Source organism: Taudactylus pleione, unplaced genomic scaffold (genome assembly GCF_031769625.1).
Source record: "Taudactylus pleione unplaced genomic scaffold, aTauple2 ptg000682l, whole genome shotgun sequence".
NCBI classification, from domain to species: domain Eukaryota; kingdom Metazoa; phylum Chordata; class Amphibia; order Anura; family Myobatrachidae; genus Taudactylus; species Taudactylus pleione.
In genome coordinates this window covers 2,244,795-2,271,353 of record NW_028285084.1, presented here as the reverse complement: position 1 = coordinate 2,271,353, position 26,559 = coordinate 2,244,795, and the positions used below count along the sequence as shown (strand labels likewise).

At 44.1% G+C, this 26,559-nt stretch overlaps 1 protein-coding gene across 2 annotated transcripts in view; it reads right to left on the bottom strand.

Annotated features, from left to right (window-relative positions):
• The window catches only part of ACACA (acetyl-CoA carboxylase alpha), a 532,248-nt gene that overhangs the window by 224,847 nt on the left and 280,842 nt on the right, over window positions 1-26,559 (bottom strand). For both annotated transcript variants that reach the window (XM_088455952.1, XM_088455953.1), the window contains exons 39-40: window positions 18,629-18,784; window positions 16,723-16,869 (exon numbers count right to left, since the gene is read on the bottom strand). In XM_088455952.1, coding sequence (XP_088312078.1) covers window positions 16,723-16,869; window positions 18,629-18,784 — 303 coding nt within the window. The remainder of the gene's footprint in view (window positions 1-16,722; window positions 16,870-18,628; window positions 18,785-26,559) is intronic.

Here is a 26,559-nt window from a genome sequence, read left to right as displayed (position 1 = left end):
TACGCTCGCTAGATGCGTATGCAAATTTTTCAAAGTGACGCCATGGGAAGCGATCGCTCGCCAAGGCAAAATCACGCCCACCATGTCTTAGCGAGCGGTCACTTTTTGTGAGCGTACTCCCAATCGCAAAAGCAGAGCCTCCCACCAGCACACGTCATCTCCTGGAATTGTATTAAAACATTGGTACATCGAGCACCATCGTATGCTAACGCAGTGCTTGCGGGAGCTTTACCCTACCGCAAGCATTGCGAGGAAATCAGGGTAAAAAAATGGCAAGTGACGTGTACTATGACACTGCCTGTTAATTATGCACGCCTCTGAAAAAGGCGTTGACACACTCAGGCACGCCTGCGTTCGCATCTCCAACCTCCCGATATTTGTGTCCTGCCCCTGTTACCACCCACAAACGGCCTCTCCTGTCACTCATTACCCTGGGCTGCCTTTGCTGAGCGAGCGGGTTGCGAACGCAGTGTGTAGTTCGCGCATGTGCAGAATGGAGTGTGCGCATACGCAGAACATCGGGCCACTTGCGAGCGCATAGCGCGAGCAGGCGGCTCTGAATCAGGGCCTAAATCTGTAACTATCTTAATCCCACAAAAGTGATTTTAATTCAGGGTAGCAACCTTTGCAACAAAATTTTACGGTAGCATTTCTCTCAGGTTGGGAAAGTCACTGAGAATGAAACGACCAGGCAACACTTTGAAAATGCAATGCTCCCGAATTCTTCCAATATCTGGCTCTGTTCCATGTGTTGTCATAGTACCAAAACCACTAATATAACACACAAAAATAATGCCACTATGTGAGGCCTTACATCAGTTGAGCTCCTGAAGTCACAAAACACTGTACAAATTTAGAAACACCCCCCTTCCCCCCCTTTGAATCAGGCAGGACATTTGTTTATATATTTACTCACTGATTCATCAATACCCAGCCCAAACCACTAGACCTAGAAACATGAAATTCGGGAGTATATTCCTTCCATGACGTACGCACCCACTAAGGAGGGATTTTTTTAAATTCAACTCCTAGTAAAAAGGGCTAAAATGTTTCCTCCTCCTTCGCAATGTCCTGACTGACTGACTCATCATGGCTACAGCACAGTTCAATATTCAAATAGGGGAGCCACATCAACTGCCACTCCTAAATGCTGCCAAACATTACTGGCCATTGGTGTGGCTCCCCTATTTGAATTTTGAACTGTGCTGCAGCCACACCTCTGGAGCCGCCACTAGCTGTCCTGAAGTGGCTTATGAGGCAGACATCACTGCAAAGGGTAAAATATGTTTTCACGGATTCCTCAATAGCTCTTAGGCACAGGTGAGGGAGGGTAATGAGTTAGTACAGGTGTGAGGGAAAATTAGAGATATGGTAAGAAATTACCTTTGTTATTTCTCTTTCTACGAAGTCCATAGGGTCCACAGGGAGACCTTGGGGTATAGGTCATGATGGAGTCACCCGGGCAGCACGCAGTTAAAATTTTTCTCCCAGGATGCATTGGGTCTCCATCCTATACTCCGATGTCGGGCTAGAGGCGCCTCAGTTTCATAGCAAGCCAAAGGCCGGGGAGGAGAAAACGAGAGAGAAGAAAGTCTGGAACACTCAAGAATCGTATTGTCACACAAAAGGAGATGAAAAACCAGAGCAAAGCACAGGTGCATGAGGGTGGGTGCCCCGTGGACCCTACGGACTTTGTAGAAAGAGAGATAAAGGTAAGTTCTTACCATATCTCTCATTTTCTACTTCAGGGTCCATAGGCTCCACAGGGAGACCTTGGGGATGTCCCAAAGCAGTCCCTTTAAGGGTGAAAATGCTCCTGAGTAGAGAGGAGAATCTGCAGCCCAAAGAAAATATCCTGAGAGACAGAGTTATCAAATGCATAATACCTGAGAAAGGTCCGGACAAAAGACCACGTGGCCACCTTACAAAGCTGAACAGCCGAGGCACCACGGCGAGCTGCCCAAAGGACCCACAGACTGAGTAGAATGAGCAGTAACAGAGGGCGGCACTGGAAGGCCCTCACGAGTGTAAGCCTCAGAGATCAACATGCAAAGCCATCTAGCCAAAGTTTGTTTATTGGCTGGCCATCTCTTCTTGTGAAAGCCGTAGAGGACAAACAAGGAGTCCGACTTCCGAAGGGAACTGGTACGGGCCACAGAAATCCTGAGGGCACATACCACATCCAAAGAGGAATCACCTGCCGAGAGGTCTGGAGAATTAAAGGCCGGTACAATAATTTCCTCATTAATGTGGATACTAGAAACCACCTTAGGATGGAGCCCAGGGTGAGTCCGAAGCGCCGTCCTGCCCTGGTGAAAGACAAGAAATGGTGAACGGCAAGAGCGAGCCCCTAAGACTGACAATCTCGTGGCGGAAGGAATAGCCAAAAGAAAAACAAACAGTCTTAGCTGTAAGCCATTTGAGATCCACTGAGTCCAGGGGTTCAAATGGAGGGCCCTGGAGGGCCCTAAGGACAACAGCCAAATCCCAAGGCACCACAGGAGGGACAAAGGGAGGCTGAACGCAAAGGACACCCTGTATGAAAGCATGGATATCAGGAAGAGGAGCAATCCTTCGCTGGAACCACACCGGAAGAGCAGATACATGCACCTTCAGTGAGACAAGGCAGAGAACAAGATCCAAACCCACCTGTAGGAAAGCCAGAACACTGGATATCTGAAATACCTGGGGTTCATAACCTCTGGGATGACACCATTGAAAGCAGGTGTTCCACACCCTGTGGTAGATCCAGTCAAAGGCTGGTTTAAGCACTCTGAGAACGGTGTTAATCACAGAGCCAGAAAAAGCTTTGGCCCTTAGTCGGGATAACTCAAGAGCCACACCGTCAAAGACAGATGACCCAAGTCCGGGTAAAGGCAAGGACTTTGAGACAACAGATCTGGACGTTGAGGGAACAGCAACGGAGTGTCAATGGAGAGAAGAGATGAGTACCAGTGACGTCTGGGCCACGCTGGAGCCACCAGGAGGACAATACCTCATTCTTGTTTGAACTTCCAAAGTTCTCGAGAAAGGAGAGTAGAGGAAACAAGTACGCAAACTGGAAGGTCCACTAGACAGACAGAGCGACTACCAAGAGAGCCTTGGCGTCTTCTGCCCCGGACCTGTACACTGGCAGTTTGTGATTGTATTGGGAGGCCATGAGGTCCACATCTGGAAGGCCCCACTTGTCCACTAGGAGCTGAAACACTTCTTGGTGAAGAGACCATTCCCTGTGATGCACGTCATGACGGCTGAAGAAGTCTGCTTCCCAATTGAGAACTCCTGGAATGAACACTGCCGAAATGGCTGGGAGATGACCTTCCGCCCATGTGAGAATGCGTGACACCTCTGTCATTGCCGTCTGACTTCGATTTCCTCCTTGATGGTTGACATAAGCCAAGGCCGTGGCGTTTTCTGACTGAACTTGCATGGGCTGTCTGTGAAGTATGAGTCTGGCTTGTTGCAGGGCCCTGAAGACTGCCCGAAGTTCCAATATGTCGATTGGCAGGGCAGCCTCTTCTGCTGTCCACCGTCCCCGAAATGAGCATGGACCTGTCACTGCACCCCAACCCTGCATACTGGCTTCCGTTGTCAGAAGGACCTAGACTGGAATCCAATAGGGGTGCCCCCTGGCGAGGTGGCCTGTCTGCAGCCACCAAGCAAGAGACAGATGCATCTCCAGAGAGAGCACCATCGTTTGCTTTATCCAATAGGGCAAACCTGAGAAAACGCTGGTGAGCCGAAGCAATTGGAATATGCAGGCATGCAATCTGAATATCCAGAGACACCATAAAACCCCCAGGTTCCATAGCCAGTATTACTGAGCGTAGGGTTTCCAGCCTGAACGATAGTACCATGAGGAATTTGTTCAGGGACTTAAGACTGAGGATAGGCTGGGATCCGTTTGGATTTTAAACCATAAAGAGTTTGGAATAACAACCCGTTCCCCTCTGGGGCAACGGAACCAGTACTATGACTTCTGCTTGAAGTAAAGATCGTACGGCTTTCTGGATTTGTAAGGCCATGTCATACTGTGAGAGACTACTTCTCTTACCCATGTGTTTACGTTGGTCCGACACCAACACTGGGTGACCAGAAGAAGTCGGCCTCCCACCCTGGTAACCCCCAAAGGGAGGCCCATGCCTTTAGTGAATGTGCTAGTACACAAGTGAGGAAGGGTAATGTCTTACTATAGCAGTGAGGGAGAGGATGCATTACTATAGAGGTGAAAGATTAAGGTGTTATTAGAGTGGCGAGAAGGAAATGGAAACCGTAAATATCTAAGCTCTACTCGGGTGAAAACGGGCACATCAGCTAGTTTATTTATATGGGCTGGGAAATTACCACGGTAAGAATGAGAACTCTACCTTTACACATTACCAATAGTGGACCTGAGTTGCTCAATCTCAAAAAGTATCATCAGGCAGCATATTTTTCCTAGTGCATTCAATTGCATGATTCCCCAGATCCAGACTATGGGCTGTCACAGTATCAGTGGCGTCATGAGGGGAGTGACGCCAAAATGCCAGCTTCTCTGCAGTGACAAGAGCCGGGTGCTGCAGGGTGATATGAGCCAACAGTGCAGACTGCCCAGTCTCCAGGGGAAGCCCAGCATCTCCGGTGATGTTATAGGGATCGGAGTGAGGCCACGCCTCCTGTTTAGGCCACACCCCTTTTTGGATAGGCACGCTGTGGTTATCAAGAGTGCGCATCGGGTGTCACCAGAGCCGGTGACACCTCTGCACAGAGTTAAACATATTGCAAATTATAACTTGTGCCACCCAAATTCTATAAGACCGCCTCTGCTGGAGAACCTCTCTAAATTGTTTTTCTACTGTAATTTATAGAATCAGGCAACATCCTCACATCTATGAAATAGAAATATTTTAGCAATTGCACAGTAAACCAGGAATCTGCAGCAGCTATAATCACATAAAAGTAAACATCAATACTCTTACAATGGCAATACGTTATTATGAGTGATAATAAAATCGAACAAATAAAGGAATCATGTAGATCCAGAGATATAGAAACCAAATTAGCCAAAAAAGAAATGGAATGGATATACATTTTGAATAGTTTGATGCCTAGGGGCCTAAATTCGGATTTTGAGTTGAAATGGTTTTTAAATTAATATTCCTTTTTAAAATTTTTTAATGAATTTGAATTATGATTATTTGTTCATATTGTTTATTAACCACGTGTTTTATCTCTTTATCCTTCATGTACCATTGGATTTATTATCATTTCATGTGATCCATTTTTCCTGTGTGGGTAGGACTGTATGGGAATACAAAGTACTATACTAGTTTTATCGGAAAAATGGACAGAAATTCTTTTTTACTTCATTTGAAGCTACAATGTCTTCACTTTCTGTCTCTGGCATGCATAATCATCTCCACATAATGACCGAAGCGTCCAAGTGAACCGCAAGTGTCAAATACCCGGAAATACATCATACGCAATCACTTCCGGTCGACAATGGTGGAACGCATACTACCGTTTTCCGGACCTCACGGTGACCCGCAAACGGTGGGATTGGCAGCGAAACACGTGGAGAACTATTTCCGTTTCATTTACCTAAATAGCACTGTCTGCATTCACGGCTATCTGCACTTGAAAAAGGATTCTATCCGAAACGCGTTGTGCCTCATGCCATGCTGTGGAACCCTGGACTCCAAAGGACCCTTAACTTTTGGGCAAAGCTAGGTGGTGTGTCGCTGAATGACCTAAATTGAACCTTGTGGACTACTGATATTCACACACACCACCATTATTACATGGTATGATCCAGGAACACCATTTATTTACATTGTATATATAGTTATAATACAATGGTATGCACACTTGCACTTTCCAATTTTTTTGCACCTTCTACCTAATATGTTTACATAAAGTGATGCATTGTGACATTTTGTGTATTTTAATGGTTTTTAATAAATACAATTAATTTGATTAATCTTTACAGACATCAGCGCAATTTTATTATCACTCATAATAACATCCTCACATCAACTACTATCCAAACTGGGCATCCTGTGTCCTTCGTGGAATAATCCACTGTCTGCCTGGCTAGTTCGATTTATCAATGAAAATATCCTGCCTCTGCAGTTTCCCTGAGTTTGCAGACACAGGCTGCCTCTCGCCAATAAATATTTCATCAATACCTACAGAGATGACACTTACAGTATCAATCAAAATATATGTATGGCCACAGATAATCTTTATCTAATCCCTGGAAGCCCTAGTTCTCCTCCACTCACACACAAAGTGGCACATGTTCATAATTTGTAAGATACTGACAGAGCCACCAATCCTTGAGACATTCCCTCTTTAAATAAAATGGGAGCAAAAGATGGAGTTGATGCTCAGACATGATGGCTGGGTGGCAATATACTAAAACTCTTGAAATCTGCATAACGCATCCGAATTAAGAGAACAGATACAAATTATATTACAGGTGGTAACAGGTACCCTCCAGGATCCAAGTCTCCTCTGCTCCAGCTTCAGACAAATATTGATATCAGTACTTTTAGATTCAAACTTTTTCATCACATTGTGACCCTGCCCTCAGTTGTTGATGCTACGGAATTTTTTTTTAGATTTTATTGAAATCTTTATGGATATTAGCAGTGGAGGCTCCAGAGGTTGGGCTGCAGCGCAGTTCAAAATTATAATAGGGGAGCCATACCAACTGCCACCATAAACACTGCCAAACATTGCCAGTCAGGACTCACTGGCAGTTAGTGTGCCTGCCCTATTTGAGTTTTGAACTGTGCTGCAGCCTCACCTCAGGACCTGCCACTGGGTATTAGTGTCTGTCCCTCAACAGGATTGCTTTCTATTACCCTTGCTAATTCCAGAACCCATAAGCACTCTATTAAATATGGCAGATATATTTGCAGCACTATGACTACTCAAGTAGGCATGCCAAGGATCACTTATCCCAATAATATACAGTTTGGTGTACATCTAAAATGGAATGAATCATGTGTGATGAATAGCTCTTTGAAAACATTTGAGAAAGTGGCAGTTGTGGCCTTCATACAACAATGTGGGCATTGGCCTCGCTTATTTTAACAAACACATGCTCTTTATCATGCTTAGAATTAGTTATGAAGTCCCCTCCTACTCTCCCTTTTTTCTCCTATTCAAATATAGGGGTCAATACAATTAGGTGAAAGTTGGCTTGTGCAAGCCGTTTTCACGTAAAACTTGCAGTACGAAGTCGAGCTGCAATCCAATTCCAAATGTGTTTTTGATTTTCAGCAGAAACCCACCCTGAGGGTGTGAGGTGATAGGAACATTTTTTATATTAAGGTAAAAATTTTGGGGCACAGTGCAGAAACCCTTAGACAGCCTTAGTGACTAATTAGGCATTGTGAAGTTTTCAAATTACTTAATTTTTGGGTATTAACAAAAATGGCCTCTAATTACCCCCAAATCAATTTTCATTAATTTAAGCACCCCAAAATTTTAAAAGAAAATACAAAATTATGGTATTACATACCTTTAATAATTCCTTTTCTTCGAGGTCCACAGGATCTACCTTGGGGTATGTAGTTGGATCGCAACCAATGCACCAAACAGCAAAGCTTTGCACCTCTTGAGCATTCACTTTTCCTCCTCACTATATACCCCGCCCCCAGCCACAGGCATTCAGTTTGTAACGAAGCCTTACAGAAGGAGACGGAGAGTGGAGAAGGAAGAAAAATTGCACAAGAAACAACATGCGAAGAGGGAATCTGTGAAAAAAAAGGCTTAAAGAACAGATCCCAACTGAGGACAGATGCGTCAGGGTGGGTGCCCTGTGGACCTCGAAAAAAAATGAGTTAACTGAGGTATGCTATACCATAACTCTATTTTTCTTCTTCAGGGTCCATAGGGTCCACAGGATCTACCTTGGGGAAGTCCTAAAGCAGTTACCTTACGGGTGGTGATGCTCCTGCACAGAGAGGAGAATCCGCCGCCCAAAGGATGCATCCTGGGAGGCAAACATATCAAATGAGTAGAATTTGATAAATGTATTAATGGAAGACCAAGTGGCTGCCTTGCAAAGCTGTTCAGCTGAGGCGCCATATCCTACCGATGGTCCAACCGACCGAGTGGAATGTGCTGTCACCTTGTTTGGAACAGGGAGAGCAGCCTGTGTATAGACTTGAGAAATTGTCATAGCCAGCCAGCGAACCAATGTCTGCTTGTTTGCTGGCCAAACTCTCTTGTGAAATTCAAACACCACAAAGAGAGAATCTGATTTCCTGATGGAACTGGTCTGATCTACGTAAACACAAAGCGCTCAAACCACATCCAAAAAAGCTTCACCTGTAGACAGGTCTGAAGACTTGAAGGCTGGGACTACAATTTCCTCATTTATGTGAAAACGGGAAATCACCTTAGGGAGGTAGTCCGCTGGGATACGGAGGACAGCTCTATCTTGATGAAAAATCAGATTTGGTGAGCGACATGACAGTGCTGCCAAGTCAGAAACTCTATGAACTGAAGAGATGGCGAGGATAAAAAGCGTCTTCACTGTCAGCCATCTTAAGTCCACCTTATCCAAGGGTTCAAAGGGATGCGTCTGGAGAGCCCTGAGAACCAAAGACAAATCCCACAGTGCCACCGGTGGGAGAAAAGGAGGTTGCAGCCGAAGAACCCCCGAGTGTTCTAACATCCGGCAGAGGGGCAATCCTGCGCTGAAACCAAACTGTCAAAGCCGAAACTTGGACTCTCAAGGTAGCCAGGCGAAGACCCAAGTCTAATCCCGCCTGCAAAACAGCAAATACTCTTGCCACCTTGAACACTTTAGGGTCATATTTTCTGTGGGAACACCACAGAAAAAATTAATGCCAAATTCTGTGATAAAAGCGAGCAGAAGCCGGCTTCCTTGCTCTCAGCATCATCTGAATCACAGAAACAGAGAAACCCCTGGCCTTCAAGACGGATGACTCAAGAGCCATGCCATCAAAGCCAGCCGAGGTAAATCCTGGTAAAGACAAGGACCCTACATTAGCAGATCCTGCCATAGAGGCAGTGGATTTGGACTGTCTATAGATAGACGTATTAGATCGGAGAACCAATGCCTCACGGGCCAGGCAGGAGTTATTAGTATCATCCTGCCACCCTCCTGTTTGAACTTTCTGACGACTCTTGAAAGGAGGGAGATTGGAAGAAACAGGTACGCCAAGAAGTAGTTTCATCTCACTGTCAGAGCGTCCACGAAGGCGGTTGCGTGGTCTCTTATTCCGGACCCGTACATGGGGACCTTGTGGTTGTGATGTGACGCCATTAGGTCTACGTCTGGTAATCCCCACCTGTCCACCAGGAGTTGGAACACATACGGATGAAGAGCCCATTCTCCGGCGTGTATGTCCTGGCGACTTAGGAAGTCTGCTTCCCAGTCAAGAACCCCTAGGATGAAAATTGCAGATTGTTGGAAGAATGTCCTCTGCCTATAGCAGAATCTTTGCCACTTCCTTCATGGAAGTGCCGGACTTCGTGTGCCTCCTTGATGATTTATGTAGGCCACTGCTGTCGCATTGTTGGGCTGCACCTGGACAGGCCTGCCCTGAAGAAGGTCCTGCGCCAGAATAAGTGTTTTGTGCACTGCCCGAAGCTCCAATATATTTATTGGTAGGTGACTTTCCTGGTCTGTCCATCTTCCCTGAAAGGTGTGATGGCCTGTCACTGCTCCCCATCCTCGCAGACTTCTGTCCGTGGTGAGGAAGACCCATTCCGGGATCCATAATGGATGACCCTTGTCTAAATGAGTCGTCTCCACACCACCAAGCAAGGGAGAGCTGAACCTCTGGTGAGATATGAATCCTCTGATGCTTTATACAATGTCGCTGACCATCCCACTGGGCCAGTATCCACAGCTGTAGGGACCTGGAGTGGAACTGGGCATAAGCCACCATGTCGAATTTGGCTACCATGGAGCCCAGTACAGTATCTGCATAGCCAAGTGAACTGACATGGTTTGCTTGCAAAGTAGATCATGTACACGAGACTGTAGAGCTACAATCTTGTCCTCAGGTAGAAGAATCCTCTGTTCCAGAGAGTCCAGCAGTGCCCCCAAGTGCACCATCCGCTGAGCTGGAGAAAGAAAATATTTTTTCCAGTTGATCACCCAGCCATGCTCCTGTAGGCAGACAATGGTCATCCATAGATGACCTAGTAACATGTCCTGAGACTGTGCCAATATCAGGAGGTCATCTAGATATGGCAGTATCCTGACTCCCTGTCGCCTGAGACATGCCGTCATTATCTTGGTAAACACCCGAGGGGCTGTAGCCAGATCAAAAGGTAGAGCCTGGAACTGGTAGTGTTGCTGATCTACTGTGAACCTGAGAAAGGCCTGGTAGGATCTTGCAATCGGGACAAGCAGATATTCATCCAGTGAGACCATGAAGTCCCCAGGCTCCATCGCCAGCATAATTGACCACAGATTTCCTATATGAAATTTTGGCACGCTGATGAATCTGTTGAGAGATTTTAGATTCAGGATAGGACGGTGCGACCCATTGGATTTTAGAATCAAAACAAATTTGAGTAATAACTCTTTCTCTGTTGTGTCAAAGGGATGGGGACTATGACTCCTGACTCTAGGATGGCCCCAACAGACTCCTGGTAGGCCGAAACTCTGACCGGGTCTGCAGGAAGGCTTGTAAGCACAAACCTCTGAGGGGGATGCCTTAGGAATGTAATGGCATAACCCAGAGAGACCAGCTCTCGCACCCAGGCATATGTGGTTGTCCGCTGCCAGGCCTGGGAGAACTGTAACAGTCGTCCTCCAACCCTGACATCATCAGGGGGAGGCCCGTCCCATCAGACAGTAGGCTTACCGTCTGGCTTGGAAGCCGGGTGTTTGGTTGACCAAGATTTCTTGACCTGTTGTTTCCTGTGAGACTGACACTGTCTTACCGAGGACTTTGTCCCACTCTGTGGACTAAAAGACTGAGATGACATCTGCCTTCTAGAAGTAGACATAGATGGCAATTCAGCAGACCTTGGTGTTGCCAAAGAGGTCATGTTATCATCCAACCCTAGTCCAAACAGTACCTTCCCTGTGAAAGGCAAAGATTCCAGAGAACTTTTAGATCCTGGATCTGCTTTCCAGGTCTTTAGCCAAAGGGTTCTTTGAGCTGCCAAAGAGTTAGCCGAAACCCTAGAAGCCAGGATGCCCACGTCAATCCCCGCTTCCCCCAAAGACATAGCCGCCTCCTGCATCTGTCCGAGAAGAGACTGCTGCTCTTTTGTTGGATCCACTATAGTCTCCTCCAGAGACCTCATCCAATCCTCCATAGCCTTGGCCACCCAGGTTACAGCCGTAGCTGGTCTGGTAATAGCCCCAGGTAGTGAAACTATTGATTTCAAGTAATTATCAAGCTTCTATCCGTAACCTCTTTTAAAGAGGATGCTGCAAGAATAGGTAACATAGCACTCCTGATTAATCTTATCACGTGAGCATCTATCGTTTGGGGAACCTCGCATTTATTACACGTTCCTGGTGCAAATGGATACCAAGAGGTTACATTCCTTGTGGCATGAAAATGCTTACTAGGAGTATCCCATGCTTCAGACATGAGATTTGTTAACTCCCCCGACTGAGGGAAATAATCCTTAGTCACCGCCTGACGTCTAAAGATTACCTCCTTAGATGTCAGAGCAACCTCCCTCTTCCTCTATATTGAGGACAGATCTCATGACTCTTACTAGAGATGGAACATCCACAAGGAATTGATGGTCTTCTTTCACTGAGACCGTCCCAGAATGATGAGGACAATGAGTCAGACTCCTGAGGCAACACATGACGAGAACCTCTTTTGTGCCCCTGCTTCTTTACTACCATTGAAGACGGTAGTATACTCTGGCTACAGTGAGCAGCAGAATTAACCCAACAGGGATTCATGGGAGGCAAACACATGGGATGATGTACATGCTGTGAGTACTCCATAGCATGAGGCACTACAGCAGATGGAGCCCGTACCTCCGTGGCTTTGCCTATTAGGTGTGATGGCCATCCAAGATGACTCTGGTGCTGGTGCAGGTGTACCAGATATATTGGATAGCGGTTTGCAATAGTTATTATAGAATCCATTCTGGTTAACATCCTTGTCAGACAGGCCTGCGGAACAGGACTTACAGGATATAAACACTGGAGGGCTCCCATCCTCACCTTTACCTTCAGACATGAGAAAATGTATAAATGGTATAAGGTATACAGTATCAATGCAATGTGACTTTTGTATCAATGAAACACCCTACACACCTTCAGATGAATGAGGAGAAACACAGTGATAGTTGTACCTGACAGTTTTGAAAAAATAGGCAGTGTACACACAGCAGCAAGCATACAGTCACATACAATGCATAAATACGCACAATTCCTACAGCAATATGGACTCTGGATCAACTGACCAACCCCGAAGGGGTGATGGTAGGATATAGAGTGCGCTATATGCCAAACCCAAGGGAGAGGTATATAGAGAGACAGACCAAACCTCTGAGACCAACCACTTCAGCAGTGCACGGACAAACGCTAAACTGCGCACATCTCACACACGAGGTGGTCAATTATAGCAAGCCAGATGCGGGAATTCGTACCCAGAAGTTGCATCTGGGGGGAGGAGCAGCCGGGGGAGCGCCTATCTCCCCTAGGCCGCAATTTTGACGGCGGGTACGCTGACCTCACAGTAGTAAGACGTTGACTAGTGCGCTCTAGTGCATCTTACCACCCATCCTCTGCGACAGACGATATGGCCCCGGCCGCCTTAGTGAGGATACGTTAGACGAGGCCTTCACCCGCGGCATGCATCTCAACACCGGAGGCGGAGGACTGCTACACAGATTCCTGAGAGGAATCGCTTACCTGACATCTCCGTGACCTGACCGCAGTCCTGGACCTCAGCGTTAAGCCGCCAGCTAAGCCACGCTGAGGCGTGCCAAGAACCTCAGGGCATATAGCGGTGCTGATGTTTTGGCGTCGGCGGAGGCAGAAGTAGTCGCGGTGCCAGAGTCTTTTACGGCGCTTGGTACCGCTAAACTCTGAAGTTTCGAAAACAATGTAAAACATAAAAGAAAAAGCCTAGGACTGCCTAGCAGTCCCGCTATTATAACAGATGTGTCTTGCCACGTACCAAACAAAAAAACTGAATGTCTGTGGCTGGGGGCGGGGTATATAGTGAGGAGGATTATACACTGGGAGCTCCAAAGCTTTGTTGTTTGGTGCATTGGATGCGATCCAACTACATACCCCAAGGTAAACCCTATGGAACCCAAAGGAAAAAAAAATCATTGATTTTCAGCATTTATATTTTTGAAAAATGTTAAAAGATTTTATAGTGGCCTTAAAATTACCACTAAACCACATTTTTTCTGTTTATTTAATTCGTTTGACATTAAACTAAAAAAGTATATATCCACACAGTATATATTAATTTTTTTTTTTAATAAAAGCACAAATCAGCCATTTAGCAACATTTAAAAACATCAAGGACTTTCCTTATCAGCCTTCTGTATGATTCTGCTAACAAAATTGTCACTTTTTGGGGGTCCACGATGGTTTCGAGCATTCGTGCAAACTCTCACCTAATTGGATTGACCCGATATTGTTTTATTGCATATTTTGTGTTACCAAAAATTTCTGAATTCATTATAAGAAATACTATGTTACTGCTCTGTACATTTGCTATGTATTTACCGTTGTTTAATAAAATTGTATTTTTAGGCGGGTTGGCTATGCTAGGTTTATTATTATATTCCATTTGTTAGGCGCTGCAAGATGTACAAAGCACACATTACAGTAAACCATAAACAGGGGAAAGGTAAAGTAACACCTGTCAGAACCCTGGCTAGTTTTTACCTTTGCTTTGAGACTTACCTCTGCCAGCTGCTCCATGGATCTGTGTTTGTAATTCACCTGGGAGACTTGCTCTGAATCATGCTGGTTGTAACATTTCTGTGTGTGCAGACTGCTCTCCTTCCCACAGTGATTAGCCACCTGGACTCTCCTCTGTCTGTGAGCATTGATAGTCTTAATTGGAATCGCAGGTCTGGTCCTGATTCTCAAGGGCTGCAGAGATGATTACTCACTCTGCATGTTATGCCTTCCACCACTCAGAATACTACTGCCAGACCACCTGTCCGTATCCTCCAATTGCTGCCAGACCCAGGGTATATATATCCTCCCCTGATAGCATTCTGAGCCTGAACATCTTGTTATGTTCATAGTACAAGTGTATCCCAGGCTCCTGCTGGTTCCTAGACCAGTTCTATCTGAAAACCTGCTGTGTCCAGCAATCCTGCTGCCGCCATCTCCATTCGGCTTCCCAAGCCGCAACCAGTAGCTTCCAAGCTACCATCTATCAACTACGGCTCCCAAGCCGCAACAAGTAGCTTTCACGCTACCACCAATCATCTACGACTCCCAAGCCGCAACAAGTAGCTTCCACGCTACCATCTATCATCTACGGCTCCCAAGCCGCAACCAGTAGCTTCCACGCTACCATCTATCAACTATGGCTCCCAAGCCGCAACAAATAGCTTCCACGCTACCATCATCTACAGCTCCCAAGCCACAACCAATAGCTTCCACGCTATCATCTATCAACTACGGCTCCCAAGCCGCAACCAGTAGCTTCCAAGCTACCACCAACCATCTACGGCTCCCTAGCCGCGACAAGTAGCTTCCTCGCTACCGCCGTTCACCTCATGGCTCACTAGCCACACCAAGTAGCTCCCGAGCTACCACCGCTCACCTTACGACTCCCTAGCCACACCAAGTAGCTCCCGTGCAACTATTGCTCACCTCACGGCTCCCTAGCCTCTCCAAGTAGCTGCCGAGCTACCATCAGTCTCCTTATGGCTACCCAGCCACACCTAGTAGCTCCCGTGCTACCACCGTTCACCTCACGGCTCACTAGCCGCACCAAGTAGCTCCCGAGCTACCATCAGTCTCTACACGACTTCCCAGCCGCACCAAGTAGCTTACGTGCAACCATCCATCTGCAAGCCCATCTACTGGTAACCCATCCAGCTCAGTAAGCCTTCCTGCCGGTCCCAGTCCGGTTCCTCCAAGTTCCTTCTGGTCCCACTCCAACCTTTCAAGTTTCCAGTTCCAGTCATTCATCATCAAAGGCAGTTCTCACTGCTATCCAATTATTATGTTAAAAGAGCTATTCACGTTACCCATGGTTCCAGTCAAGTCGGTCTCCACTGAATCCGGTTCATCACCAGAGTCAGGTAACTCACAAATTACAATTGTGACAACACCACTGTAGCTAAATCCAGCAGGCAGTGGTGAGTACAGCGTTCTTGGGGTCATAAAATGTGGGGATCTGAGTCATCTTTTATGAATATAACGGGCCCGATTTTGAGTAGGGACAAATCTCTGTTCATGGGTGCAAACAGTGAGTTTTTTCATACAGCGCATATGAAAATTTATGCTTTTTTACATATATTCGTCCTATTCTGAATCAGACGGAACTTGTCCGGGTCGTTCTGTGAAGTAGGACATTTCAGGGCAGTGACAATGCAATAGCATGGAACTGTTCTGACTCGTGGAAGTGTTATGGGCGTGTATCTAAAGTTTTGTGAGATTCTGTGTTGTGCATATGGGCAAGAAAAGTCTGTTTCTGACGGCTCTCTTGCACCTAGCATATGGTAAGTGTACAGTAAGTTTAGCACAAAGAAGGATCCCTGTTCCATTCAAGCACTGTTGAAGCAAGAGCCAGGCACTCTCTCAGCTGTGTCCATCTTCTGCTCTGAGCTGCTGTAGTCTAGTGATACAAATGACAATTGTTGTGGTGGCGGCATGGTTCACAATTCCCCACATTAGTCCTATGGATTCTTCCATTGTCATAAGGTAGTAAAACCAGGTTTCCATGGGTGCCTGCAAATACATCCACTTTGCGTGCAGCTCAGAATCAGCCTCAATGTGATTATGGCGCTAGTGGCCCTAGCCAAGGATGGAATCCACTTTATAGCAGCTCCAAAAAAATACTATGAAAAGACGGCAGAGTTCTACTGCAAACAAATGGGAAATAGGACAGTGCCTGAGTTTGCCTTGCATCTGAAAGGGAAGTCTCTACAGCGATAGGGAATACAGTATTATGGCGGTCCTGATCTGTTTTTGCTTTTTATCTGAGGAGGAAAAATATGCATGTGGAAAAGCTTAATTAGACATCACAAGGTCTAGAGTTATGTGTTGACATTAATGTCGACCTAGCATATTTCGGCTTCTGCAGAATGCCAACAAATGCCGACATTCTGCACAGACTGGTTACGGAATGTTAGGGTTCGGCTCTGGAAGGGGAGCGTTAGTGTATGTGAGGTAAGGTACTAGGGGGAGGGTTGAAGGTTAGGAGTTACTGCCAGTAGTCACCCTGATTTTATTGCAGGATCCAGCTGGAGTCCCCGGGCCTGCTTTACCAGATAAGTCACAGCTAGACCACCAGGGACGTTTGGTCATCATTCTAATTAAGTCAACATTTCATCAGTGTCCAAATGATGAATGTCGATGTGGACAATGTCGACAAATGCCAAGCATGTCCTCATTACGGCTATGGTGACATTCTCATGTCAACATTATGTTGACAAAATATACCACACACCTCTAAAGAGAACAACATTTTAAAAAGAAATGAATGACAAGTATAAATAGGAAACAAGAACTAATTTAAAAACTACTTATTACAATGTAGCAAAAAGTGTCACTGGAATTACCTCATTTCCCCCTGGAAGTCTGTTCATATGTACTAACTGGCCCTGGTCATCTAGTACAAGTTCAGTATATATAAGGACATCTGAAGGTAAAGGACTCTTCGGAATATAAGCGCTGGCATCCATTGATTCCCACAACTTAATGAGAGCCTATGTAAAAAATAAATGAGAATAAATTTGAAATTATTATTATTTTAATTTTTTTTAGGGGAGAGTGAAAACAAACAACTTAATAGGATTTTGAAAACATAAAATTATTAAAGAAAGAAATAATAAAAAATACACATACCGTATGTGCATGATCTTGTTTGCTTAGCTACTACGTACTTACATACTGATTTCAAAGTAGGATTTTACAAGGAAAGCAAGAAATATGATAGCTCCCAATTATAGTTAAAAATAAAACAGAAAAGCATAGGCTCATTTTTTACAGAACATTTTTTTAATTAAAGTAAAAAATATCTATGCATGCATTTATACTTGAAATAATACTCCATGTATATAAAACAGAAGGAAAATTGTTGCCGGCATAATCACTAGTACTGCAATCCTGTATACAGTATATCTAGCAAATAAAAGTATGGGGATTTTGTTCATATTTTGATCAAAACATTTGTTATTATTATAACTTTTTTATTGTTATTATTATTATTATTCTACTCTGCGTGGAAGTTCAAGAGGAATTATTCCTAACTCATTAGCCAGACTAATTAAAGTATGTGTGGACAGACAATGGTAATAATAAGAGAAGCTTTCAGACTAGCATGTGACAGCTGAAGACTGATTTCTGCCACGTGACAAAATAATCTCTACAGATATTCCCTTAACTATAACATTACTGGTGTTTAGTAACGGCCACATGCGTGGCCGCAATATGTTTACATTTTATTAGCTTTGTAAGTTTCTAAACCAATATTTTTTTATTTTTTTCGCCATATTAAGTGCATGTGTTTCAGCAAACTTTTGTACAGACACCTCATCTTTGTACGGTACTAGATTTATATACATTTACACAGGAAAAAACATTGGCCAACTTGTTTGTTTTACAATAAAGGGTATTCTATACTGCTATGCATCCATCAGTCTTAATTAAATCCTTTGCATACTATTCTAATTGTAGGGCTAATTTACTAACTTGGCATTAAGGTGCATAATTTGCAATACATCATAGCAACAAATCACACACTTTCATTGTTTAACATTACACGTGACAGAAAAAGTTGGTTCAATGCACCTTTTGCACTGAACCAATGGCTTGATTCAGCACTCTGTGCAAGCATCGTAGTGCGCGTGCGCGAACCGGCACCTGTGATCATGCATAGTCTTCACAGAGTAATTGACATTAAGTGACCATTTGGAGGTGGAGAGGGGAGGTGGTGGAAGGAACGCAGGCATGCCTGTGCGTTTGAACGCCATTACAGGGGTGTGCATAATTAAGCCCCTGCGATTGTATACGCTGGCAGAGGTCTAGATGGCGACAGGAAGTTTAGCAGTTTGTGAGGAAGGCTCAGGTTAACCTCAACCGAATGGTTCTGATGTTACCGATGTTTTCGCTGACTTGCGGATGCATGTCATGGGAAGTGGGCAGGTTTTATACAGTGATGGGCATCTTGGTATAGTGCTGCGGTTGCCGTGCGATTGCATTCATTAGCATATTTTCGTAGCTAGAAGCTGCGTGCGATCCGTGCTGAATCAGGCACCAAATCCTTATTGAATGTTCATAAATGACCCCTTATAAGTTTGCAAGTTCTAGAAAAGTACTGGGAAACACAATCATGCTAGTGTCAAGAGTGATTGAAGGGGTAGTAAATGGAGGCACTAATTATTGTATAAAGCAGATTCACTACTTATTATAAAAGTAGAACATATGAAAATAAATATTGCAAACCTCCACATTAAAGAGCCTTACCTGACGAAACATTTCAGGAATATCGTATATATAGGTTGTTCCTAAGGACTGTGCTTGAAATCGTTTAGACTGTAGAAGATCTTTTGTGACATAGGGAGTATTTATAAGCATCCCATGAAGAGGTCCTTGTTTGTCTCCGTATGCCTGGAACATAATCTATGAAAAAAGAATAAAAAGCATTCTTTTCAACAAAAATGTACCTGCAGCTAGAGAAACATTTACACCCAGAAGAGGGACTACTACTCAGGGCCGGATTTACCGCTATCCATCCTAATCACTTGTCTAGCCCCTCCACCCCCCCGAAATCCAGCCTAAAGGCGCCATTACTAGCACTGGGCTCCGTTACTGAGCCTCTGCAAAACATCTCCCGAGTCCCAGCAGAGCACCACACAACGTCATGACGTCACGTGACTCCGCCCCATGTTCCGGCCGCACTCAACACTGACTGCAGTGCAGTCACTCAAACCCAGGATCTGATGTAAAAAATGACCCCCACCACACTAGTGATATAGAATAAGAAACTGTATACCAAGCGCAATATCCTATAGGGTACTTATATTGTCCACTAATACAGGGTCATCAAAAGTCCATATACATCACAAATCTTCCTTCCAATGGGAACGTATCTCTTCCACTTAGTTCCTCCAAAAAGAGAGAAAATTCAACCAATCAGTGGGTGTTTTATATATGAGTGGATTTATAGTATTCTTACTCACATATAAGCTTGAAATAAACGTCTCTCCACCAATTGTCCAATCAGATAAACTCTCCTGAGCAGAAATTCTATGTTGATTAGTGTTGTCCCTCAAAGAGAATATTAAAACAGGGAAAAACCCATAGGGGGTGTGTTTAAAGGTATTTAAAGTCAGTATTGTTTAGGAGTAGTCACACTTTGATAAAGGCATCCAGCCAAAACGTGTTAGTGTGACCACAGGAGTGTGACTGTAAGTACCATGGCCTATTTGGGGACCGGACGGGATTTGAGAGGTGTCATATGGACGTAGGCTTCTATCCGGATTAGAAGTGCTTGTTATATGTGAACATCACCTGCCTTGGTCTTAAGGCCCCCTCTGGTACGCGGCCATTTTTCATGTTTTAATTGTGTTAATAAAAATGTCAGAATTACGCTATGGGTTTTTCCCTGTTTTAATATTCTCTTTGAGGGACAACACTAATCAACATAGAATTTCTGCTCAGGAGAGATTATCTGATTGGAAAGTTGGTGGAGAGACGTTTATTTCAAGCTTATATGAGAGTAAGAATACTATAAATCCACTCATATATAAAACACCCACTGATTGGTTGAATTTTCTCTTTTTTTGGAGGCACTAAGTGGAAGAGATACGTTCCCATTGGAAGGAAGATTTGTGTTGTATATGGACTTTTGATGACCCTGTATTAGAGGACAATATAAGTACCTTATAGGATATTGCGCTTGGTATACCGTTTCTTATTCTAAGCCCAGGATCTTAGCCAGTCGGCCCCAGCCCAGACCAGACCCACAATAGTGACGAACGGAGGTACAGTAGAGGGACATGTTAAGGATGTAATTACTCATACAGTATGAGGGGCTCTAAATGTTAACAACCAGAATCTGAGTACACACACACACATATATTCAAGAAAGAAGTATGTGCGTGTATAATATATATATATATATATATATATATATATAGTTCGGATTTTCCCGCCAGAAATTGGGTCTCAAAAAGAGGCAAAACGTCATCTTTCATGGACAAACATCAGCATTCCTGGACAAAAGTCTATGAAATTTGGAATCAGAATAACATATAAAACATCCCATCAAATATCGTAAGGAGGTTCTACACTTTTATGTTCAAACTCTTACAGATTTACTTAATGTGAGTATCAATATTGACTAAAGAACAGAAGATCTGCTGCATTATATCTTATAAAATTCATTGGTCTGTTTGTTTGTCCGGTTATGCATTCTGACACCCCTGCACCGATTGGGGTGAAACTAACGCATAGTTGTCCAGTTGGATCCTGGCCAGGTTTTAGGAGGAGTTAGGGTACCAATCGGACCTCCTGTTGGTGTATGCTGGGCAGAACTTTAACCCATGGAGCCTGTTCTGTGCCTTCCACTGGACGGATTTGGACAAAAACTTCACAGAGTGGTAACATTGTATCCCAGAAGACATAATAATGGGTTGAGGTCCCGGATGGACCTCCCGTTTTTGTACACTGGGCAGAACTTTGACCTGAGAATACTGTGAAGAACTTTGACCCGGGGGCCTGTTCTGGGCCTTCCACAGGATGGATTTGGATGAAAACTTCATATAGGGGTGACAATTGGTCTGGGATGCTAAATAATAGCGGGTACTTCAGCTAGTAATAAAAAAAACAAAAAAAACATTGAAATGTACCAAATCACTGAAATAAAAATTACAATAAAATTGAATAAAAAGTAACCCTAACTGGATTGTGGTAAGGTACAGTTACCAAATGGCAGTGATCTTTCAACTTGTAAGATATAGTGGTCTATTCAACAAACCTACAAATATGTAAAAAGTGTTAATTAAGTTTCGAACTCATCATCCCTCTTGTACTTAAGTATCACTTCCGAAAAGTTGCTTATTTTGCAAAGCCAACTTTTCAGAAGTTAGAGAGTTTTCACCTGCGACCATCTTCCTCCAATGTTCTTCGCAGCAGGACAAGTGCTATGGGCATCACGTGCATGCGCTGTCTGCTGCCCGGGCACCAGAGGTCAAACTGTCATTTACACAGGGTCCACCCCCAGATCCAACGGTAATTACAACAGTCTGTCTTGATAATGGGAAGCCAGGTGCGAGGCTCGCTGACTGTCAGGGGCCGGCACAGGGGGACGGCAGCTCTGCAAGAAGATCGGACACAGGCAGAGGTGAGCGAGGGAGATCTGAAAAGATCCCTTCTGCTGCACAAGCTGCTGTGCAAACGGCAGCTTGTGCAGACTATCGGAGGCTGTACGCCATCTCAGAATGGCGTACAGTTTCAAGTACAAGTTCCGAACAAAATAATTTTTCAGAACTTGATGAATGGCACAATTCTCACATCCCCATACTAAAGTCTATCTCCTGCATTACAAGCAACTTGAATAGGACAATCTACTTAAATATGGAAAATAGGGAGTAAAAATTAAAATTAGAGGATGATGAATAGACCCCATAGTCTCTGAGTTCGAGGAAGTATATGACAAAATTATATAAGTCTTGGCTCCTGTTGGATGCTGAAGGCAAATTTCAAGCACAGCACAAGTGCACTTGTTGGGAGCTTCCAGTAGTCATTTTCAAGGATTGATATAGTCTCCATGGAATCCGGAGACTATATCTTGCAAGCCAAAACATCACTATCATCTGGTAGGGGATTGGGATATCGTACCACACAAAGATGAGGTCATTCTTTTTTTTTCTATTTTACTGTAAATTGTATCTGCATATTTTGGCACATTTCATTGTATCTGTTTTTATCAAATATATACTTTAAGGATAATGCATCAGATACTCATGTTCTTTTCATATTATATGGTACACCAGTACATTATGTGAATCAGTAAAAGTCTGAACATACAAGTGGATAATCTCCAGATGATACTTGAAGGGTATGGAATACACAAAATTCAATTAAGTGATTAGATTTAGGGATCCTTTCTCTCAATATCTTGCTTTTTGTTCTGATATCAAGTTTCAAGGGTGATGCACTCAATTGTTTTTGTCCTTTACCCTTTATGATCATCATCTGTATAAGGTTGTGATAGACAGTATAGCATAGTATCTTCCTAGCAGTAAAGATTTCTGGACCATACACCACTGGGGTCTGGAGGTTTCAAGTTCAACAACTACAACTTTTTCTGACTTTGGAATACATTGCTATTGGAATCTTTATCCATATACCATTATCAAGAAAGGACATGAGCATCATCTATTTGACTCATACCAATCATCTGGTCTCTGGCATCCTGGAACTTCAGATATTTAGAAGGTGCCTTTTAGTTCACTATACTCCTGTGGTCTGAATTACATCCTTAGTTTTATAATCTAAAGAGAAATATGCTGTATATTTTTAATCCAAAAAGGGATATGTTTTCGTATAATTGGAAGGGAAATGAGCCATATTTAATGTCTGCCATATTAAAAATGGCATGTTAAAATTTATTGTAATTTAAAGGGAAATTTATTTCTTGCAATCCCACAGGAAATACAAAAACCACAAGAACTGTTGTGAAGTCAGAGTAGTATTGCAGAATGAGAGAAGAATCTACTGACTGGAAGCATCTATAGCTGCTTAGCCAATCACATGCGACTTCCCACAGAAGCTGCAGCTTTACTGTCTGATGTTTGGATGGAGATGAGATGGTATTTTGCACTCACTTGCTTTTTGCTTGCAGAGAGTAAATGGAACTTTACTGATGTAGAAAAAATAACCTGGGCAGCTAAATTCATGTTAATGGGCTGAACAAATACATGGACTATAATCTCATTCTCGGAGTTCATCTGGAGGACACTTCTTGTCCATGGGGTATAGTGAGGGTTGAGGAGTGAACACTTAAGGAGTCAACTTTTTAGGATATAAATCTCCTCCCCCCCAACCCCTTCCTCAGTTTGAACTTAAAGACCCTAAGGAAAGGTTGAAGAGCCAAGTACAGAATTGCATCCTACTCATATGTGCAACCAACAAGAGAAGGATCGAAGTATCCCCCAGTTGAACTCCGAGAAAGAGATTTAATTGGCAATACCAAAAATCTTGTTTTCTCTTTCCTTTATCTGGGGGACACTTTTGACCATGGGGATGTACAAAGGCTGCACCTAGGGGAAGGTTAGTTCTGTTTTATCTGAACATAATACTTTACATCCAAAATTAACATCGCTGGACACAAAATCCTGAAATCTGTAAAATTTGGTATATCTATGTACTGAGGAACATGTAGCTGTTCTACAAAATTGCTCTGGGGACACACCATTGCCGCGCTGCCCACGAAGCCTCTACAGAATGAGTGGCATGTGCTGAAAACTGGTCTGGAACAGGCCTTTCAGACCCCCCATATACCTGCTTAATTGTGGTCATAATCCATCTGGATGTAATTTGCTTTGATGCTGGTCAACCTCTTTTCCTGGCAACATAAAGAATGAATAAACACTCTGTCTTCCACATACTGCCAGTCCTCCCCAGGTATATTTTTAATACTCTAAGTACATCCAACAGAGAAAATTGCCTGTGATCCACTGTCTTTCTAGATTTAGCAAAGAATGGAACTACTATTTCCTGATTAAGAAGAAAAGCTGACACATCTTATGTTGGAAAGAAGGGAGAGTAATACTGCCCTATCATCATGGATAACTAAAGACAGAGGTTTGCAAGATAAAGCTCCCAATTCTGACACCCTTCAAGCTGATGAAATGGCTAAAAGATATGCAAATTTACCAAGATACCCATTTACAGGTCTACCTCCTGTAAAGGCTCAAACTGTGGAAACTGGACCGCTATTAGTACAAGATTCAGGGCTCATGGTTTTATTGGATGCCTATAGGGTGATTGTAAACATTTACTTCTGGAATAAGGGCCAATCTGTTCTGAAAATGAATCAACAGAGCTGATACCTGTACCTTCAGGGACCCTAGCCTAACGCCCAACACTAGCCCTGTCTGTAGAAAATAAAGTCTAGGTAACAAGAAAGACGAATATGACACTTTCTCCTTCTTACAGCAAGTAATATAATTATTCCAGACTCTCTGAGAATTGCTTGAAAAAAACCTTAGTCCTAGCTTTCATCATAGTCTGGGCTTCAAGAGCCATGCCATTAACTTTAGCCTAAGAATGTCGTGACAGGGAATCTGACCGCCAGATACACTGTCATGTCTCTTATGTCTGAATACCACACACTTCTTGGCCAGTTTGGTTCTACTATCATCACTGGAATCTTTTCCTTTTTTATCTTCCTGAGAACTCACATAAGCATTGGTATTGGAGGAAATATGTAGGCAAGGCGAAACTTCCATGGAACGACCATTGCATCTATATGAAAGGCAAACAGGTCCCAGGTTCTGCAACAAAACCTGAGCATCTTGTTAATGAGCAGAGTGACAATAAATCTATTTCTGGTTGATCCTATTTCAAAAGCAGACTGTTGAACACTTCCAGGTGCAGGGACCATTCCCCTGTAAGAAATGATTGGAGACTTACAAAATCTGCCTTCCAATTTTCTATCCCCAGACTAAAAACCACTGATATAGCTGGAACTCTGATCTCTGTCCAGGATAGAGGGGGTCATTCAGACCCGGTCTCAAGCGCTGAGCACTCGCAACTGGGTCAATGTTTCCCCACTGGACATGCGCACATCGGAGCCGGCTCCGACGTTCGCATGCGCGAGATCCGGCTAGCGACGGGTGCTCCGTCGCTGTGGGTCTCGCACCACAGTGGGCGAGCTGTCGATAGTGAGTGACAGCTCACCCCATTTGGGAGGTGGGCAGGGGGTGTGGTCGGCCAAACTGAGGCGTTCCCGACTGAACGCTTGACGTTTGGGGGCAGCTCCACTGACATCAGCCATGATGTCAGTGGGGAGCTTCCTGCTCGATCAGAGCAGGAAGCTCCCTGGGGCTTGCGGTTGACGAGACCCAACCTTAGGGTCTCGTCGCAAGCCCCAGTGGTCGTGATGGTCTTGACCATCGCGACCATCACCCTGGTCGATCGCAAGATCGCTTGCAGCAAGCGATAGACTCTGAATGAGGTCCAGAATCCGAATGGTTTTTGTAAAGGAGCTCTTTGTCCCTCCCTGGTGATTTTTTTTTTTTTTCCACATCGGTCGAGAAAACATAACTGTTTGGTTTATATTATTGTGGTACTAAGTTACATTCTGCACTATTCCCTTTTGGGTCTCAGTCAGTCTTGTTTTTTCTTTTTCTCTTTGTATCTCAGTGGTATTGGGCATTATTTCGGAGAAACCAGACAAAGTTCCGAAAGGAAAGCCGGGTTCGGCTACATATTTACCTGTGCCAAATGTGATAAGAAAAATACCAAAGGGTTGTATAGAGCCAGGCTCACTATGTGCAGCATGCTCCGTGGTGTCAGTGGCTTCTCAGCCCGGGTGTTCTAAAGAACAGACCGGGTTGCCTGATTGGGCCAGGTAAATGGCAAACGACATTGCTGAGTTACATCAGTCTCAGGCTAATGTTATAACTGGTGCTCAGACGGTTTCTGATTATTCTGTAGAGCCACCCTGGGCCTTATATTCTGAGCAGGTGCCTTGCAGGGATTGCCAAGTCTTTAAATAGGATGGTGACGGCTGCAGAGGCCTCAGCCACTAAGAAATTAACTATTCAATCTCCTTTTGATTATTCTGAGGAAGATTCAGAATCTGTTGCATCATCCCAGGAAGTAGGGGAAATAGATACTGATTGAGAAAATAACTCTGCATTGGAGGGAAATTCCCAAATGAGTTCAGGACTAGCTCTTAAATTGATGCTGTCCATCAGATGTAACAACTAAAAAATTCTACTGTTCTTGAGATCAATTCAGCCTCTTTTTCAAGAGTAAGAAGGAACAGGTCTCTGTTTTTACAGCCTTTTCTTATTTTGGTTAGGCCTTGTTGGAGCCTGACTCAAGCCTGACACAAAGTTTCAGGTGCCAAGAAGGATGACACAAAGCCTTGGGATATCCCACCCAAGGTGGATGCTCCAATGACTAGGCTAGCTAGAGCAACGGTCATTCCTACTGTTCAGTCTGTTTCTCTTAAAAGATCCAGCAAATAGAGAAAAAATAGATTTTAAAACAGATTTGGGGTCATCCTCCAGCCTGTTATAGCCAGTGCCTGGATTATTAAAGTGGTGGAAGCTTGGATGGCTCACGTGGTTGAGAGATTCCAGACGGGGGATCCATCTGGAGCGATATCCTCAGCTGATCAAATTTTGGAGGCTCTGGCCTATGTGGGGGATTCATTA